This window comes from Scyliorhinus canicula, chromosome 4 (assembly GCF_902713615.1).
Source record: "Scyliorhinus canicula chromosome 4, sScyCan1.1, whole genome shotgun sequence".
Lineage (NCBI taxonomy): Eukaryota > Metazoa > Chordata > Chondrichthyes > Carcharhiniformes > Scyliorhinidae > Scyliorhinus > Scyliorhinus canicula.
The window spans coordinates 104,983,494-105,003,778 of NC_052149.1; the positions used below are offsets into that span (position 1 = coordinate 104,983,494).

Consider the following 20,285-nt stretch of genomic DNA (forward strand, 5'->3'; position numbering starts at 1 on the left):
TGAGATTGAGAGCTTTTAAAGGTATTTAGAGTTCTGTTTCATAACCATTCAACTTCAGTTTCTATTTGTTGAGATTTATGAAGCTCTGTTTCGGTGCAATATTTATAGTTACTTTTACTTGCATTGAATACTGTTGTATTCAAGGAATGAATGATTTTGTATTAAGGGTTCAGTAGGGCACATTAGGTGTGGCACCATTGTATATATGCTTCAAAGTCCTTGTAATTCTTTCATGGGATGTGGGTGTTTCTGGCTAGGCCAGCATTTATTGTCTTTCTCAATTGCTCTTGAGAAGATGGATATGAGCTGACAGTCCATTAGGTGTAGGTATACCCACAGTGCTGTTGGGGAGGAAGTTCCAGAATTCTGACCCAGCGGCAGTGAAGGAGCAGTAGTATGTTTCTAGGCTTGGATGGGGAGTGGTTTGTAGAGGGGCCTCCAGATTGTGGTGTTCCCTTGTGTCTGTTGCCCTTGTCCGTCTAGATGGTAATGGTTATGGGTTTGTGAATTCCTCTGCCATGCATCTTTTTAGATGGCACACGTTACTATCACTGCACGTCAATGGTGGAGGGAGGTAATGAAGTGCACTGCTTTGTCCTGGATAGTGTTGAGCTTCTGGAGTGTTGTTGGAGAATACAACAGTACTCACTCCTGACTTGCACCTTGTAGATGATGGATAGGCTTTGGGGCATCAGGTGCGTTGCAAGCCACAGGATTCCTAGTCTCTGATCGGCTCTTGTAGCCACAGTACTTATATGGCTAGCGCAGTTCAGTTTCTGGTCAATGGTAACCCCCCTGGATGTCAGTAGGAGGGCAGCTCAGTGGCACAGTGGTTAGCACTGCTGCCTCAAAATGCTGAGGTCCCAGGTTCGATCCCGGCTCTGGGTCACTGAGCTTGTGAATTTTGCACATTCTCCCAGCGTTTGCATGGTTTTCGCCCCCACAACCTAAAGATGTGCAGAGTAGGTGGATTGGCCAAGCTAAAGTGCCCCTTAATTGGAAAAAATGAATTGGGTACTCTACATTTAAGGGAAAAAAAATGTAAAGAAGCGATGGTTAGATTTTCTCCTGTTGGAGAGTTCATTGCCTGGCATTTGTGTGGCATGCATGTTACTTAACTTGTCAAACCAACCTGAATATTGTCCAGGCTTCACTGTATTTGGACGTGGCCTGTTTCAGTACCTAAGGAATCGTGAATGGTACTGAACTTTGGGCACTCATCAGTGAACAATCTCCACTTCTGACCTTGTGATGGAGGTAAGGACATTGATGAAGCAACTGAAGATGGTTGGGCCTAAGAAATGACCCTGAGGAACTCTTGTAGTGATGTCGTGGAACTGAGATGATTGGCCTCCAATTACCAGACGATCTTCTGCTTGTGTCAGGTTGATTCCAACCAGCAGAGTTTCCCCCCTGATTCCCATTGACTCCAGTTTTACTAGACTTCCTTGATGTCACACTTGGTCAAGTGCTGCCTTGATGTCAAGGGCAGTGACTCTCCTGGCCTCTGGAGTGCAGTTTGAACCTAGGCTGCAATGAGATCTTAATGTAAGCAGGCATAGGCTGCTTCATTGTTGGAGCAATTGTAAATGAACCTGAAAGTCCCCCACTCCCTGACCTCCATTTAGGGAATGTAATTGATTAAGTAGATGAAAATGGTTGAGTTAGGGATGCTGCCTTGAATTCTTGCATGTGCCAGGCTGTGCTGATTTTCTTTGAAACTGTGACCATTTTCTTGCATTCCCTTGAGTTTGTTTTCAAGCTAAATTTAGACCATTAAATGAGGTGTTTAAACTAATAAAGGATTTCAATAGGGTCAATAGAAACTATTTCTCCTGGTGGGGGAAGCTAAAATAAGCAGACATAATCTTAAAACTAGAGCTCGCCCAATTTTGGTGTAATCAGGAAGTGTTTTTTCATAAAAGGTAGTAGAAATCTGGAGCAATCTCTCCCTGAAAGGTTGTCGATTCTGGGTACATTGAAGCTTTCAAGACCGAGGTTAATAGAGTTTTTGTTTGGGGTACCCAGGGATATGGCACAAACACCATTAAATGGAGTTGAGGTACAGATAGATTCCGAATAGTGCAACAGGTTCAAGCTGGCCTTGCGTTTGTTACTATGTTGGTATCAATTCAGCTTCTCAATGATTTTCCTCTTGCCCTCCATTAACTAGTTTTTCTAAGGCTCACTGTTGCTATATTCAGCCAAAGGTTGCCTCCACACGAGGCTGATCCTCTTCCTTCCTTGGCATTTGGTCCATGATTTCATGTTTGTCTTGGCCAAGGCTGTGGTCAGGCCTAGAGTGGAGTGATTCTACTGGAACCAGAAATAATCAATGGTGAGCAGGCTCTTGAAGTGTATAATCTATGTTTTTCTTTTTCCCCCAAAATCATTTAAGGGGTGTGGGTGTTATTGTCTAGACCAACATTCATTGCCCTTCCCTAATTGCCCTTGACAAATTGGGTGAGAGTTTCCTTCAGCTGCTGTTGTCCCTGTGGTTCGGGTACACCCACAGTGCTGTTGGAGAGGGAGTTGTGGGATTTTGATCTGCAACAATGAAGCAACTGTGACTATATATCTAAGTCAGGAGGATGGCGAGTGGCTTGAAGGGGAACTTCTGGGTGCTGATGTTCCCAGGTATCTGCTGCCTTTGTCTTTTTCGATGGTAGTGGTGGTTGGTTTGAAAGGCATTTCAGGAACCTTGGTGGGTTTCTGCAGCGCATCTTGACGGTGACACGCAGCTGCCACTGTTTTTCAGTGATAGTGCAATTGACCCCCTCTCTTTATCACTTGGCTGATTGGAGCATATCTGTTGAGCGTAGCAGTTGGCCAAGTTAGAGATGTGCTGTTACTTTGAGTGAGCCATAAACAAGGCAACGTCCACCTTGTCCACCTTGTGGGTGGCTGCCCCATAGCTGTGCTGATTGCTTGGCTGAATAGTGGCTAGTTCTGGTGTGCACTACAGCTATTTCCTCTGCCAATAGCCTTTTATATCCAGTGCAGTTGACCACTCTGTTATATGAAGTGAAACAAATTGGTTGGATGTTGGATTTTTTTGGTTTCAAACAATTGTGAACAGCATTGTATCTGAATTTGTGTGGGCTCATTTGTGGATAGACTGGAAAATATAGACAGTCCGGGCTTGTGTTTGCATATTCCAAAGTACCTGATAATCAATGAAGATTATTTTTGTATGTTGTCGCCATTGTAAAGAAGGGAAAGGCTTTGTGCAGCAAGGTCCCAGAAACACCAATTAAGTGAACCGGTCACCTGTCTGTGTTGGTTGATGGATGAATATGGATGAACTTGGAGAACTGATCTTCCTTGAATAGTGATATGCCATATTTTTGTATTCTGTCAGAGCAGATAGTATTTTAATTACTATCCAAAAGCTAGCATCTCAAGTGCAATATTCTCAGTACTGCACTGAAGAGCTGCCTTGGACTGTGCTTGAATCATTACAGTGAGCTTGAGCCCGCAGCCTGTGTCTTGGAACCAAGAAAGGTATCTGTTACTGAGCTGAGGTTGACGTAGGGCTGGATTCGTTAACTTTTCCTTCAAATTATTGCATGAGTGACCCACCGCCATTGTTTCTTTTTTAATTTTTTTATTAGGGTTTTTCAGATTTCATTGTCCACTTTACAGGGCCAGATACAGTCAAAACATTTATTTACAGTAGTTTATATACATTGCCGTTCAAGCAGTAATTTGGGATCAATCTTTCTCTTGAGGTCGTCTTTTCTTCCTATTCCGGTTTCTTATTGGGTGTATTCGTACCCCCTCCTCCTCATTCTGTGACTTGTTTTGTGCCTCTTCTCTCCTTCTCTTCCCCCCCCCCCCCTTTATTGGTTGCTGGCTACGAGCAGGTCTTGAAACAAGTTGGCAAACTTTATCTTCTCCAGCCGGAGAAATTCTGCCAGGTTGGACAGCCAGTCTGCAGCCTTGGGTGGTGCTGCCGATCGCCAGCCGAGCAGGATTCTCCAGCGGGCAATCGGGGAAGCAAAAGCTAGGGCGTCATCTCCCCTCCCAGTGTAGTGCTCTGGCTGCTCTGAAACCCCGAAGACCACCACTAGTGGGCAAGGCTCCACCCTCGCTCCCACAACCTTGGACGTGACCTCAAGGAAAGTCGTCCAGTACCAGAAGTCTGGGGTAAGTCCAGAACGTGTGGGTATGGTTGGCTGGGCCTCCCTGGCACTATCCACATTTGTTCTCCACCCGTCCGGGAAGAACCTGCTCATGCAAGTTCTAGTTAGGTGTGTCCTGTGCACCACCTTTAGTTGTGTTCGGCTCAGCCCTGCGCACATGGAGGTGAAGTTTGCCCTGTGCAGTACTTTGATCCAGAGTCGTTCTCTCCCTGCTGAGCTCTCCCTCCCACTTTTTCTTTGTCTCATCCAGGGGTGCGCATGCCTCTTCTAACAGTCGTCCGCACAGTTCCCCTCCCCTAGCTTGCCCATGTTCCATATTTTCTCCAGCAGTGAATGCCCTGAAATCTGGGGGTTCATTGTTGTTTCCTCGTGGAGGAAGTTTTTGACCTGTATGTACCTTCAGTTGCTCCCACTTGGGAGCCGGAACTTCTCCCTGTGTTCCCCAGGATCTCCCGTCTGTGTGCATGTCCATAACCGTCAGTGTCCCCCTCGTCCTGTCTCCACCTTCTGTAGAACATAGAACAGTATAGCACAGAACAGGCCCTTCGTCCCTAGATGTTGTGCCGAGCATTGTCCGAAACCAAGATCAAGCTATCCCACTCCGTCATTTTGGTGTGCTCCATGTGCCTATCCAATAGCAGCTTGAAAGTTCCGAAAGTGTCCGACTCCACTATCACAGCAGGCAGTCCATTCCACACCCTAACCGCTCTCTGAGTAAAGAACCTACCTCGGACATCCCTTCTATATCTCCCACCCTGAACCTTATAGTTATGCCCCTTTGCAACAGCTACATCCACCCGAGGAAATAGTCTCTGAACTAACATTGTCTGCTTGGAGAGGAATGTTGGTGTTACAGCTGCTGAGCAGCAACACACACATACCCAAACACAGTGATCCAAACACACTTCCTCTCTCCCTCTCTTACACGTACACACAGGCACACAAACAGTGGAGGCGTCCTTTGTTGCAGGGGTGAACCTGTGATTATTGCAGATGGGGGGCCATGATGACATTTCAGTTAGTCCGAAGTGCTTCTCATTTGATTGCATGTTCTGGCATGGCTGCTACCACTGGGCTTTCAGAATATGTGGCCGGAGGGGGTGGATAGGAGTGGGGTTGTGACTCGTGCTCGGAGTGATGTTCCTGAATAGGAACTTTCCTCCGTCCATACCCACTCCGCTTCTGGTTCTTTGACCCATCCCCGTATTCTTTCTGCGGTTGGCCTCCCAGTGGTAGAACTGGAAGTTTGGGAGGGCTAGGCCTCCCATATTCCTCCACTTTTGTAGGACCATCTTAATTTAATAATCTTTATTATTGTCACAAGTAGGCTTAGATTAACACTGCAGTGACGTTACTGAGAAAAGCTCCAAGTTGCCACACTCTACTGCCTGTTCGTGTACACAGAGGGAGAATTCAGAATGCCCAATTCACTAACAAGCACATCTTTCAGGACTTGTCGGAGGAAACCAGTGCCCCAGGAGGAAACCCATACAGACAAGAGGGAGAACGTGCAGACTCCGCACAGACAGTGACCCAAGCGGGAATCGAACCCGGGACCAAGGCGCTGTGAAGCAACACTGCTAACCACTGTGCTACAGTGCTGCCCCAGGCTCTCTCCAGATTCTCAGGTTTTCTCTCCTTTCGCATGCGCCCCCCCCCCAAAAAACAACAAATGCCATGATTAGCTTATCTACTGTGTTGAAAAAGGCCTTGGAGATGTAGATCAGGAGGAATCTGAAAACGATGAGGAATCTAGGCAGCATGTTCATTTTGATTGCACTCTTCCCCCGCCAAAGAGTGGGAGTGAGCCCCACCTCTGAAGGTCCTCAGTTAAACTTGGCAGGTTCCACTTGTGGCTCCATGTCCAGTTGTGAGCTGTTTGGATCCCTCAGGTAACGGAATTTGGTCTGGGCCAGTTGTTTCTCTTCCCCTGCCCCCCGTCGCTTTGTCCAGTTGTCCATTATTCGTGTGGAACTGGCAAAGCATTTACCTGAAGGATATCTTGCATCCAATTCAAATTGTAGAATCCATGGCCTAATCAAGTACCTGCATAATGGTGAGCAAATCTGTATGGTGGGCTGTTAAGCGCAGCCCCATTTTGACGTGCTTTGAGGTTAATTACAGCACCTATGGCACCACCATGGCTGAGGGTAGCTGATTTCAAATTTGGGATCAAACCTGGATCCATCCTGAATTATGCTGCTACTCGCTGGGTACTCTTGAGATCCATTGACTGAGCACTGTCAAAATTCTTTACAATTAGTGGGACTATTTTGAAGGGTGGGGGGTGTGAAATTTCTTCTGGCACTTGCTAGTGATTCCAATCACCAGTTAACCATTTCTTTAATTCAGTCCCATTTCATACACATGCGCTTCACTTTCTGCCTTTTCAATGTCTAATTCTCTGCTCCTCGTCCTTCTGCTGAACCTAAGAATGTTTTTTGGTGGCATCCGATGATTTTAGCATTCGATTCGGATCTTTTCTGAAAGGAAACTTCAGTATCTATTCCTCAGGTGCAGTCTTTCTTGCACTAAAGTGATACTGAAGCTATTAATAACTAATTATTAGTTATTGGTGAACTGTAATAAGAATTAACTATTCAAATTAGTCCCTTTTCATTCATTTACAATTTTATTTTGGTTATTTGCACGACTGACTTTGTGATTCTGTAAGCATTGTTAATTCAACAATCATACTGATCTACACATTACAAGTGAGTAAGTCAAGGTCATTGTGTCACTGAGGATGCATACAATAAAGCAACCTTTACACGTAGGAACAGGCATAGGCCATTCATCTATTCGAGCCTGTTCCACCATTCAATATTATAATAGCTGGCTGATCCTCTATCACAACACCATAAACCATGCTAGTCTAAAAATCTGATCCATAAATATATTCAGTGGCTTGACCTCCACAGCCTTCTGTGGTGGAGAATTCCACAGGTTCACCATCCCCTGAGTGAAGACGTTTTTCCTCATCTCAGTCCTAAATGGCCTATCCTGAGACTGTGATCCCTTGTTCTGGAACCGCCAGCCAGAGGAAACAACACCCCTGTATCCAGTCTGTCCAGGCCTGTCAGCATTTTATATTTCAATTGGATCCCATTTCATTCCCCTCCATTTTAGTGAATACAGACCCCAGTTGATGCCATCTCTCATCGTACGACAATCCTGCAAACCCATGGATGAGTCTAACGAAGCGGACAACTTCACATTTATCCACACTATACTGCATCTACCATGTATTTGCCTATCCACTCAACTTGTCTATATCACCTTGAAGCCTCTTAACATCCTTCTCACCACTCATTCCTACCACCTTTTGTGGTGTTAACAAATTTGGAAATCTCATTCTGCCATTGTATTCTTGAGAAATATAATGTTTTACTTTCCAGGTATCGCAAACAAATGGAAGAAATGCAGAAGGCATTTAACAAGACCATTATAAAACTACAGAATACTTCAAGAATAGCGGAGGAGAAGGTATTTTATAATACTTCTAAAGGAAGGTTCTGAAATCTCCTAATTTAGTATGTTAAGTACATTCAAATGTACTCCGCCTTATCATGAAGATTTAAGTTGACTGAGACCAGCAGTGTAACTGTTGGCCTTACTGTGTTAGTTCTTTCCCTCTTGTGTCATCTACTAATTTCTATTCACATGCCTCTTCACAGCTGTCCTTTCCCTCGTGTCCTCAAGTCTGTTTTTCTTGCTGTTACTTCTGCCGTTCTTTGTGCTACCCCAGCTCAACCTCCACCCCCCCCCCCCCCCCCCCCCCCCACACACACACACACACACACACACACACACACACACAACTGCATTTTGGTGTGGATGTGGCCATTGGCGAAGCAGTTGCACTTGCTGCTGACCTCCGAAATCCACCTGCAAAAATCCCATTTTCTGATAGAAGTTTAAATCTGGTGCCAAGTCAAAGGATTCACTTGACATGCAGCAGTAGTGATGCCATGCTCTGGTCAGCAACCAATCAGAGTGAGGTATTCTCACAGCATATCAGGAAGTTAAACGCTAAACACCTTCACTTTTAAATTTGCAGATAGCGAAATAAATGATCAATTGGATGTAGAACATAGAACAGTACAGCACAGAACAGGCCCTTCGGCCCTCGATGTTGTGCCGAGCAATGATCACCCTACTCAAACCCACGTATCCACCCTATACCCGTAACCCAACAACCCCCCCCCCTTAACCTTACTTTTTAGGACACTACGGGCAATTTAGCATGGCCAATCCACCTAACCCGCACATCTTTGGACTGTGGGAGGAAACCGGAGCACCCGGAGGAAACCCACGCACACATGGGGAGGACGTGCAGACTCCGCACAGACAGTGACCCAGCCGGGAATCGAACCTGGGACCCTGGAGCTGTGAAGCATTTATGCTAACCACCATGCTACCGTGCTGCCCACCATGTAGAAGCCAAAAATATGAATATAACCAACTTTGAAAAAAATATTTTAAGAATGTGAAATTCTCAATCATGCTAGAGAAATTTGACATTACACAAATATAAAATTAGCTTTCCAGTACGAGTGAGGGTGTTTAGCAATAATTATGAACTTTGTTCGCCATTTTGTATTAAAAAAAAACAATTGCACCCCAACCACCAACATGTAAGTTGGTTTTTCACAACAAGACTAACAGCATGAAAGGTGGACATTCTTCTCGATTTGTGAGCTTTTCCTCTTGATTACAGTATGGGAGAGTGTCTCAAAGCGTGTATCCTCTGGAGGGGCAGAGAATCACTTGCAGCAGTTTCTGAATTTTCAGGTTTTGTGTATGTGCTGCCTCCAGAAATTACTGTTAGTTTCACTTGCGTAATGATGGTGAATAATTGTTTCGCTGTCAATACCAGTGTGCACTTGCCCTCTGGTATAGGGTTGCCGTAAGCCATCCTAATTCCTTAGCAAATGCAGGCTTTTTTTAACCCATCCCCGGGTGTTTCCTGTTTTCCAGTGGTTTGGTGATTCAATGTAATGATCAAATGTTGCCTCTAGAAATTGCTGTTCGGTCGATTTCAGAGTAAAATGAAACCATTCCTACTGCCCAGTTGACTTGTACCCAGATGGATCCAATAACTTTTAATGGATGAAGTTGTATTATCAGTGTTTGAGAATCATCTGCACTTTTAAAATAAATTGTGGGTTTGAAGTAAGGGGTCTTGTCTTTCCTCATTCCCAGGGGAGAAACTGTTTAAAAACAATTACCCAGTTTAAAACCTACAAAGTTCAATTGTAGAATTCTATAGCTTTGAAAAGGACCAATTTTTTTATTATTAAAGGAAGAGTTACAGTTGGAGCTTTTATGTACCAGCGTTAATTTTATTGGCTTCCATTTCAGAAGTATTTTAATATTTTGGGCAACAGTTTGTTTGCTGATTGTTCAGACTTCTTTCAATACAGGATCAGCGGCAAACTGAAGCAATTGGTTTACTTCAGGGACAGCTTGCAAACATGACACAACTAGTGAGAAACCTATCTGAAACAATGAAAAAACTGGACCATGAGGTAAATAATTTGTAAACTATTTAGTAATTGCTATTGTGAAATTATATGGAAACTTTCACATCATGATTTGAATATGACTTTTGATAAAATTTCATTACTTAACTGGATTCCTCCCTTGCTTCACAATGTGGCTCGAACAATATTAGTGCATAATGCCCCTCATTCCTTTTACTAAATTATGAATCCTGCTTCGTATATGGTGTGCAGGGAGAAGCTGTCCCTTAAGATGTTAAATTACATTTATTTTGATATAACAAATTCAGGACAGCAAATGTTGCTGTTGCTTGAGCTAAATGAAGAAGCTTCTTTGTTTGGTAAATATTCATAGACCAATAGTAATTTCAGCTTTTAACACTTCAAATGTGTTTCCTCACAGGTTTCTGATCGTCAGAGCTACCTTGTGGTTTCCTTAGCTGTTTGTATCATTCTCGCTGTGCTGCTCTGTGTGCAACGTTGCTGGAACAACCCGATGTCACAAGATGGTCACTCGCCTACAGTTCCCAAAAGCAATCACTACCCAAGCCCAAAAAGGTAATTGGATGTTTTCCTTTCTGTATGCTTGTAGTTTCAGACTTGAGTTACACAAAATAACAGTTTTAAAAAGAGGTTGATCTTTTTACCTTCAGTACAAACCTACAACCACACTCGTACCTCAAATAAGATTTGTAGAAAATGCTCATACTTGGCCAAATATGACTAATTCATTTTAGGGTGCTGAACTATTAATTTTGCCAAGTACTCCTAATTAATTTTAGGGTGCTGACCCAATGATTTTAAGTGTTTCGTCTATGTGTTACATTTAGACATAGAATGCAAGATGAGCAGGGAATGCACCTTGCCACAACTTGGCTGATAGCTGCATATACAACAAATCTCACTTTTCTTTCAATTGCCAAAGATACTTGAAAACTGTTTTTACAGTCCTGTGTCTAACCCATGCTGAAGTCTGCCATGTGCAAACACATTGCACACCTGTGCAGTGTGTCAGCAAGAAACTGTTGTGCTAACATTGCTCATCAAGATAGTTATTTAAAGCAGGTTTTTGATTGTCACAAGTCCTAAAGCTATATCTTTTTAAAACAAAACATTTTGGTCTGAGAAGTTTGGAATAAAAAGGGATCAAGCCTGACTAACCTTTAGTAGTTCTATGCTGGTTTGCTTTAGTAAATCTTCCCCCCTCGTTCATGCAAACCAGGACTAGAATTTCTTTTGCGTGCAGTAATCACCAAGCCCGGCAAGAGGTTCTGCAGTGGCTAAATTGAGCTTTCTTTAATCTTTCAGAATCTTTATTGTCACAAGTAGGCTTACATTAACACTATAATGAAGTTACTGTGAAAAGCCCTTAGTTACCATATTCTGACACCTGTTTGGGTACACTGAAGGAGAGTTCAGAATGTCCAAATTACCTAACAGCACGTATTTCGGGACTTGAGAGGCACCCGGAGGAAGCCCACGCAGACACTGAGGATGTGCACACTCTGCACAGAAGTGACCCAAGCCAGGAACTGAACCTCGGACCCTGGCGCTGTGAAGCAACAGTGCTTTCTGAGGCCGCCATTGAATTATGTCAGGGGCCAGTCTTCAATGGTGGGAGTCATTGGGTGCACCACAGCTACACTTCGGGTTTCCCACTCAGCCCCACTTTTGCCAGTTTGCTGCATAATGGCTATGGCCAGTTCGGAAACGATTGAGTGCCCAATGTTGGTGTGGCAGATTGAAGGGGGTTGAAAAAGAAGTACGAGAATCGGAGCAAAGATCTAACTTAAACTCCAAAGCTAATTTTCCTGAGCCACACACCGGTTTTGACTGAGAGCAATTGCCCTGTCCCTATGCTTCTCAAATGCTACTGTGAATCAACCTTTTGGAAAGTAGGAGGGAGTGTCTTTTAGTTATTCTGGTTTTCCTTCTCCCTTCTTGGGAATGTCTGGCCTCTACTTGCCATATGTACAGCATGGGTTTGATTGTGAATTCAGCAGTGTGAAGGAAATGAAACCACTCTGTATAGTGCATTAATACTTCACCCAATCAAGAACTCAGCTCTTCATTAACCTCAAATTTGAGCAAGAGGAAGGAGTTGCAGGCGAGGTTCGAGCAGTTGTCCACAAGGAAAGTGGTGCGCCAGTTGAGAAGGGTGTGAGGGGGGCGGTCTGCGATCATGGGGAGAAGGCAAGATGTTTCCTGACCGGCCAGCTCTGGAGGGAGGCGGCGGCGAGGGAGATAGTTCGGTATGTAATAAGGTGGGGAAGCTGGTGGTGGCCTCAGAGCAGGTTAATAATCAAGTTTTATAGGGATCTATACAAGTTGGAGCCAGTGGGGGATAAGGGAGTTCCTGGACAGGTTGGAGTATCTGTGGCAGAGTGAGGAGAATAGAGCAGGGTTGGAGGGACCAGTAGGGGAGCTGGAGGTGAAGGAGGCGATTGGGAGGATGCAGGTGAGGAAGGTGGCGGCCCAATGGGTTCCCAGTTGAATTTTTATAAGAAATTAGGACAAGTTGGTGCGGTTGTTGGCAGCAATGTTTGAGGATATGATAGGTAGGGGTGTCTTAACGCAAACGATGGGGGCAAGCTTCGATTTTGTTGTGGCTAAAAAAGGATAAGGACCCGGTGGAGTGCAGGTCGTACAGGCCCATATCTCTATTGAATGTAGAAGCCAAGATATTGGCAAAGGTTTTGGTGTTAAGATTGGGGAGGATCAGATGGGTTCGTGAAGGGAAGGCAGTTGTTCTTGAACGTGAGGAGGTTGTTGAATATGGTCCTGTCTCTGGCGGAGGGAAAGGAGACACAGGTGGTGGTGGTGCTGGACGCAGAGAAGGTGTTCGATTTGCTAGAGTGGGATTACCGGTGGTATTGGAGAAAGCTGGAATGGGGCTGAGGATTGTGGCGTGGGTGCAGCTGTTGTATAAGGAGCTGATGGCTAGCGTTTGGGCTAACAGCATGAACATAGAACAGTACAGCACAGAACAGGCCCTTCGGCCCTCGATGTTGTGCCGAGCAATGATCACCCTACTTAAACCCACGTAACCCGTATACCCGTAACCCAACAATCCCCCCATTAACCTTACACTACGGGCAATTTAGCATGGCCAATCCACCTAACCCGCACATCTTTGGACTGTGGGAGGAAACCGGAGCACCCGGAGGAAACCCACGCGCACACACAGGGAGGAAGTGCAGACTCCACACAGACAGTGACCCAGCCGGGAATCGAACCTGGGACCCTGGAGCTGTGAAGCATTGATGCTAACCACCATGCTACCGTGAGGCCCCTAAACTCTGGGTATTTTGCACTGCACCGGGGTACGAGACGGGTGCCCTATGTCCCCCACCTCATGTTGTTTGCATTGGCTCTAGAGCCCTTGCGTTAAGGAGCTCGGAGCTGTGGGGGGGTGGAACATGGGGTATCTTTATACGCCGATGATCTGCTGTTGTATATCTCTGAACCGAGCACATCTGTGGGGAGTATAATGTAGCTGCTCCAGAGATTTGTGACATTAAGGGGTATAAATTGAATTTGGGCAAGAGCGAGTATTTTATGATCTCTCCGCCGTTTGGGGGGGGGGGGGCTTGAGTTACTGTCTGTGTGGGGACGCTGCACGTTGTCCCCGTGTCTGCATGGGGTTCCTCTGGGTGCTCTGGTTTCCTCCCACAGTCCAAAGATGTGCAGGTTAGGTGGATTGGCCATGCTAAATTGCCCGTAGTAACCAAAAGGGTTAGGTGGAGTTACGGGGATGGGGTGGAGGAGTGGGCTTAAGTGGGGTGCACTTGCCAAGAGCGGTGCAAACTCCATGGGCTGAATGGCCTCCTTCTGCACTGCAAATTCTGTGATTCTATGAAACAGCTGAAGGTAGTGGACAGGGCGCAGCGAACAAAATCTAGGATGAGCCGGCTGTTCGAGGGGGTGGAGCATGCCTGTGAACCATGTGGGAGGGACCCCATGAACCATGTCCACATGTTTTGGTCCTGCCTGAAGCTGGAAAGATTTTGGAGGACAGTATTTAGAACAATCTCGGGGTCTTGCATGTGCATGTGACGCCCGGTCCCCTGGAAGCCGCATTCGGAGTGTCAGACCGGCCCGAGTTGCAGGCGGGAGCGAGGGTACATGTTTTAGCCTTCGCCTCACTGATTGCTCGTAGGCTGGTCTTGTTGGGTTGGGGTGGAGGTCAGCTTCTGCACCTTGTGCCTCGGCATGGCGGGGCGACCTGCTGGAGCTTTTGCCCTTGAAGAAGGTGAGGTTGGAGCTGAGGGGGCGAAAGGGGGGGGTTCTACAAGTTTTGGTGTTTGCACTTGCAGGAGTTGGTTACTGTTGACTGTTTGGGCGGGTGGGGGAGGGAAAAGTGGTAGGGGGGGGAGAATTGCAGTGGGGAGGGAGAATTGGGGGGCCGGGAGGGGTTCCTGCGTTCGGGTGGGTTTTTTTTATGATGGGGCTGTTCGTTTTAGTATGTTGAATAAAAATTATTTTTTTAAAACCTTTAAGTTTGAGATCAGTGGCAGATCTTTATTCTACTTGGTATATTTTGTTTTGAGGCTTATGTGCTAATTTATTTTTGGATGTTCTTCAAAGGGATACCACATTAAAGGCTTTCTGTTCTGAATTTTGCACACCATCTCCTCAATTTGTACTGTTATAAAACTAAATATTTGGCTCTAGCTCGTTTAATCTAGCATGCTATTTAAAGTCAAACAGATTAACAGTAGCCACAGTTACAATTTGTAACTTTATGTTGAATGAAGGGTTAAATAGGACATTATCGGTATAAATTGCATTCCACATTTTTTTTCTTGAACCACATTTGTACCACTGGTTAGCACTACTGCATCACAGCTACTTAGTACATGTATAATTTGAATAGTATGTTTAAGATGTAAGAAAAAAAATTAGTGAAGGCAATCCTCATTTAACAGTTTTTCTATTGTATAGGTGTTTTTCTTCGTACGATGACATGAATATTCGCAGACGAACTTCATTCCCCTTCGTTCGTTCAAAGTCTTTTCAGTTACCTACAACAGAAGGTGGATATCTAAACCGTTACCATTTAAGATCATTTTAAAGTTGCTTATACAAGTCTACACTGAATTTGAAACCTGAGCAGTACCTATGAAATCTTCTGTTATAAAAATATTTGCACTGGCTTATTTCAATGTTTTTCTTCCCTCGTTATTTGTTAGCACTTGGTAATCAAAAAGAGAAGAGTTCATCACCAGAGGAAAGGTTCAGGGGCCAGCGCAATAAATCAGTCAGTGGAAGAGCTATATCATCGGAAGGCAGTGCAGTTCGAGGCAACTCAGTGCGAGCAGAATCTTTTCTTTAACTATGCTTGCTGAATAAAAGTTGTACTTCAGTGTTTTGACAACAGCAATATGTGAGAATTTTAGTACTAAGGACCATCATAAGCGTATGTGAGCTATTTTCCTGTTGCAGGTTTGAAGGCAATTTTTAAAATTCCTTTGCTTATAGTTAGTTGCACTTAGCTAAATTACCAAAATAATTTGGAATTCAGCATCCATTTTGGAATGAGTGAATATACAAGAGATCTCTGAATTACAAGCAAAACAGTCACAGGGTAGTACAATGATTGTTACGCGAACAGTAATCCAGAAGCCTAAACTAATCCAGAAAGTGACTGTTACGAGAACAGTAATCCAGAAAGTGATTCCAAATCCCATGACAGTTTTATTTCTGGCTATTTTTATTAAAAATAATAAAACCTAGTTGCTTCACTAAGTCCCTTGATGAAAAGAAACTTCCTACCCATACCTGATCACACCTGTATGTGACTCCAATTTGGTTGAATATTAATTTACCCACTGAAGTGACCTAGCAAACCACTCGGTTGCTTCAAACAACTGCAAAGAACATGGCCAATAGCAGTTCAATAATCAGCATGTCATCACCTCAGGAAAACGCCAGCCTTTTTAGTGACCCCGACATTGAGTGTAAATTATTTTTTTTACAGACTTGTTTATAATTAATTCTGTCTAACTCAAAGTATAATTCCCAAAGATTCTTGTGGTATTGGGTTACTCAGCAATTTAAAGTGCTCCGGTCTTAAATTTGTTTTACTTTTCGGCCATTTGGTTGTAAGCATTGGAACATCTTTGCTTCCCTTTCTGCTTCCAAGAGAGGTGCTCAATTTAAAGTCTGAATGCTTAAAATGATGAGGAAGGAGGAAAGTGTAGATGACTTTTTTTCTTTCCCCTGCATCATATCCCCAACCCTCCATTAATTCTATTGAAATAAAATACACTATTAATAGGCTTATTTAAATGTAACTGTACTCACCTAAAACAATGAGAAATTTCCTGGGGTTGTTCTGCCTTGTTGTGCATTTGGGTCCCATTTCTTTGAAGCAGGATGCAACTTTGTTTTACTCTAATATTTTCTATCCAGAAAGGTGGAGATGAAAACTGGTATTTGCGAAAGTAGGGATAAACAGAAGGGACTTGCTATAAGAGCAGCTGAATGCTTTTTCCCCTCGCTTTGTTTTGCAAGTCATTTGAATGAGTTTATTTTCCAGACAAGATCATATTTGTTGCATTATGTTCTCTTCAGGCAAGAGAAAACACAACTTTATTAGGCAGATTGCATATGTGCTATTTGCTCCCAAGTCTCTCCTTAGAAATGAGTTAGAAAATGTGAATCCTTGTTTTACCGTGTCACAGATTGCTAATATCACCAACTTCTATCTTTTTTTAGTGGGTCCAGATGACTTGTATATTGTAGAACCACTAAAGTTTTTACAAGACAATAAAAAGGTACAGTATTATTTACCTTAAAATATTTTTGTTGACTCAAATTTTAACTAGCCTAGTACTAACCAACCAATGCTTTAGCCAGACTAACAGAAGAAATAGTTACTAAGATGTTTTAATTTCTCTGAGCTTCCAAAATGTGTGATTTTTTTTTTAATAGAAAAAACGCTGCAGAACGAAAATCGAGAAGGTTCACGCTATAAAACCTATAGAGTCTGTAATCCCAATGGTTAATGGAGGGATAAAACCTTGCAAACCTCTTTCAAATCCAAGTGACTTTTCTAGCACGGGTGTTGTATACAGTTCTTCTCACAAAGGTCCTCCATCTGAAGGGGGTTCAGAGACCTCATCACAATCTGAAGAATCTTATTTTTGCGGCATTTCAGCATGCACAAGCCTCTGCAATGGACAACCGCAAAAGACTAAAACTGAAAAGCGATCTTTGAAAAGGAAGAAGTCGAAGGTTACAGATCAAGGGAAGTTCATTAGTAACTTGATACAGACTAAATCGGGATCAATGCCAAGTTTGCATGACATAATAAAAGGAAACAAGGATATTACTGTGGGAGCATTTGGTGTCACAACAGTTTCGGGCCACGTGTGACTGATTTGTCGATTTTGGATTAGAACTGCCTCTTCCTATTCTGCGTTTATGGTTCACAAGGTGCTTTCAGCCTTGCAACGCCTGAACTTCAAGCTACTAATCTACTGCTGCGAGGGTCTGTATTCAGGGTGGAGAGGGTTGCCCTTTTTTAGCTGTCCCTCATGGGAAGCAGAATTCTGCAAGTCAGTTTTGAAAGGGTACATCAGACAAATCTCCCAGATCTTTTGCACGGAAATACAGTGGAATTAACTGGATTAAGAATCCATATAATTAATTGGTTACAGATGGAACAGGGATTAATGCATAATTTCTGCATCGAGCTGTATTCCTCGTTCTTGCACCTTTCCATATTTGTGCCTTTGTATATTTATAACGTAGCTGAAAGATGGAGATATTCGATCTCCAACTTACCTTGTGTTCATCTTTCCTTTTTAATTATACAGAATTTGACAGTGTAACACTATAGTGCTGTAGAGATGGTCGGCACACAGTCAGATGGATATCAATTCCAAAAAGTTAAATGTTAATGGGAGAGGGTTTCAATGAAATAATTATTTTTCTGAAAATCAATTTCAAATTCGGTTCATTGTCGGTGAGCCGACTACTTCTAAATTGGCTACAGATTTATATGCATTTCACCTGGTACTTTCACATCCTGGTACAGTGTTTTTATTTCGGAGGCATATAGAAAGGTAATGTGTGAAAGTGAGGTTTTTTTTTGAATGTATATATTTGTGAACGAATGAGTTGAGTGTTCGAGGAGAGCATTCTTTAATGGCGAAGCATACATGATGTCAAATCGTTAACTTATAGTTCAATGTGCACTTTCACTTTTTTTTTTAATTCTAGTGTCTTTTGCTGACTTGAAGTTTGTCATATCCTGTAACGTAACTAATTTAATACTGGATTTCATGTGTTCCATGCCCTGCCCCACCTCTACCCCCATCAAGTTTGCCTCTGGTGGCAGTAATCTTACCTGGCTGATTTGTACATTAGCCACAACACTTGAGGACCGTTTGTTATGGGCCTTCACGAGCAGGTCTAAAGTTAAATAACGTTATTTATATATGGTTTTAAAACTTGTCGTTTTTGAGTGCTATGCACAACACTGTGGAACAGGAGCATAATGTGACTGCAGAGCTGTAGTACCATTAGAAAACTGTGAATTTCTAAATAAAACTGAACACTTTATTGTCTTTGCTCTGTTGAAATAAGTTGAATTTCCTTTTGCCCCTTTTTTTTATTAGATCCAGGAACTAATAAAGAGAATTAAACATTGGTATGCTTTTGTTATTATGCAATCAAACAAAAGGGTGGTTCATGTTTCACGGATGATGCGTTCATTCTTGTCGTTATTAATGTTGCAATTATAATCACTTGTGCTTTTGCCCAAGTGACTGGACTTGTTTCAATGTACTAGTGCAGGGTTTCTCCAATCTGGGTTCTGTAGAACCCTAAGGTTCCACGGGATGCTTTTGGGGCTTCCATGGCGGGCCAGGCTGATGTATAAAATTTGTAAAATACTGCGAAGCTGCTTACCAGCCAGAGACTGGCTTCTGCAGAATCCAGCCTCTGACTGTACAAGTTGGAAACAGCACAAGCAGGCATGGCAGGGTTGGGGTACAGGACAAACTGGAATCACCAGCAGGTGAGAGGGAGGGTTGGGGATTTGTGCGTGTGTCTGTGGCTTCCAGCAGCACTCCTCATTAAAAACGTATGCACATATGGAAACATTTTTAGGTTTTTGTACATTCCTCCTTGCTCTTTGTTTTGTTACTCTTCATTCCTTCCAATTCTCACCGATCTCTTTATCAAGTCTTCATGCCTGAGCACATGTTTATCTCTTTCTTTCCCTATTTTTTGAAGTCTTACACGGTCACCGTACTGTTCTCTTGCTTTCTCTCCCCACCTGATCTGCACCCGCTCCATTAGCGTGTCCCTGCACTTCCACCCTAACCGTCTACTTTCTGCTATTTTTGTCATTCCACCTGTTTTGTTTTTGTTACTGTTGGCCAACTTCAGTGTTGGCCAACAGTATAATGACCAGAAAGATTTTGAACTGAGTATTAGTTGCTATAGAAGCCTGGCAATGTTGCATTTGGTAAAACCACAAGAGAGACTCTTGTTTAAATAAATTCACTTTCAGTTGTGCTGATTTTCTAAAAAGAAAGACTACAGTGCGTGCGCAAGTGTTGGATTTTGACTAATTTCATCTGATTTTATGCCTCTGCTATTTGCACTCCTATTGCCCATCTCGGACATTGACCTTTAACAGCTGCTTGTAGGAAGAGCTCGATGCGTGGTGGTTTGAAGCTTTATCACATCTAAAGTACTTCTATTGATTCAAAGGGCTACCTGATTAATTCTCCAGCAGAGCTCTCTTGCACATTAATGTCTTTTAACCACATAGCTGTGGCATTTCATTCCAGAATGATACCAATTTTTTAAGTTGTTGAACCACACCATTTGCTAGTTTTAAATTCAGAGAGACCACAACGGTGGCAACCATTTCTGCGAATTTATCAGAACATTGCTAAAATAAAAACAGATTTACTGTGGGTGCTGAAATATGAAACAAAAACCAATACAGGACAATCTCTGGTCTGACAGCATCTGTGGAGAGAGAGAGAGAAGGGAGCTAAAGTTTCAGGTCTGGATGACTGTCAAAGCATTGTCAAGCAGATCATTGCTACCCATTTGCATCACTTTTTTGGTGACCCAATTTTAATCACGATTTAGCTCAAAAGTAACTGGATTATAATGCACAACGGTATTTTTAGTTGTTTCTTTTTGGAGCTATATTTTGATTCGTTTTTCCATTGCATTTGAGTGCCTTGACTGGTTTTGTATAGAATTTACAGTGTAGAAGGAGGCCATTTGGACTATTGAGTCAGCACCGGCCCTTGGAAAGTTTGCAGGGGGTCAAAGCACTCAAAACTAATCCCTCTAACTCACCTCCATCCACCCTCATGAAATTTGGATCTTTAAGCCACCCCTGGACCTTTTCCATGTTCTTAGCCCAATAACAAAATAACGTTAGGCAGTGCTCAGCATCCTTGCTGCCTCCTGCTCTGCAAAAACATCTCGGGTCTTACTCACGTAAATAAAGGAAGATAGCTTCTTATTAGCTTTAACAAAGAAAAATTGTTGAGACAAAAATAAAAACCTCTGGAGAGTATTTATTTTTACTGTCTGAACCCTGCCTGCCAATAACAAAGTGAGCCCACCTTTTTCAAGTCCGACTCCATTCCATTCA

At 43.3% G+C, this 20,285-nt stretch overlaps 1 protein-coding gene across 2 annotated transcripts in view; it reads left to right on the forward strand.

Annotated features, from left to right (window-relative positions):
- suco (SUN domain containing ossification factor) overlaps positions 1-17,029 on the forward strand; it is a 105,890-nt gene extending 88,861 nt beyond the window's left edge. For both annotated transcript variants that reach the window (XM_038794969.1, XM_038794970.1), the window contains exons 19-24: positions 7,544-7,631; positions 9,572-9,676; positions 10,053-10,207; positions 14,594-14,685; positions 16,370-16,428; positions 16,586-17,029. In XM_038794969.1, the coding sequence (XP_038650897.1) occupies positions 7,544-7,631; positions 9,572-9,676; positions 10,053-10,207; positions 14,594-14,685; positions 16,370-16,428; positions 16,586-17,029 (943 nt within the window). The remainder of the gene's footprint in view (positions 1-7,543; positions 7,632-9,571; positions 9,677-10,052; positions 10,208-14,593; positions 14,686-16,369; positions 16,429-16,585) is intronic.
- The last annotated feature ends 3,256 nt before the right edge of the window (positions 17,030-20,285 follow it).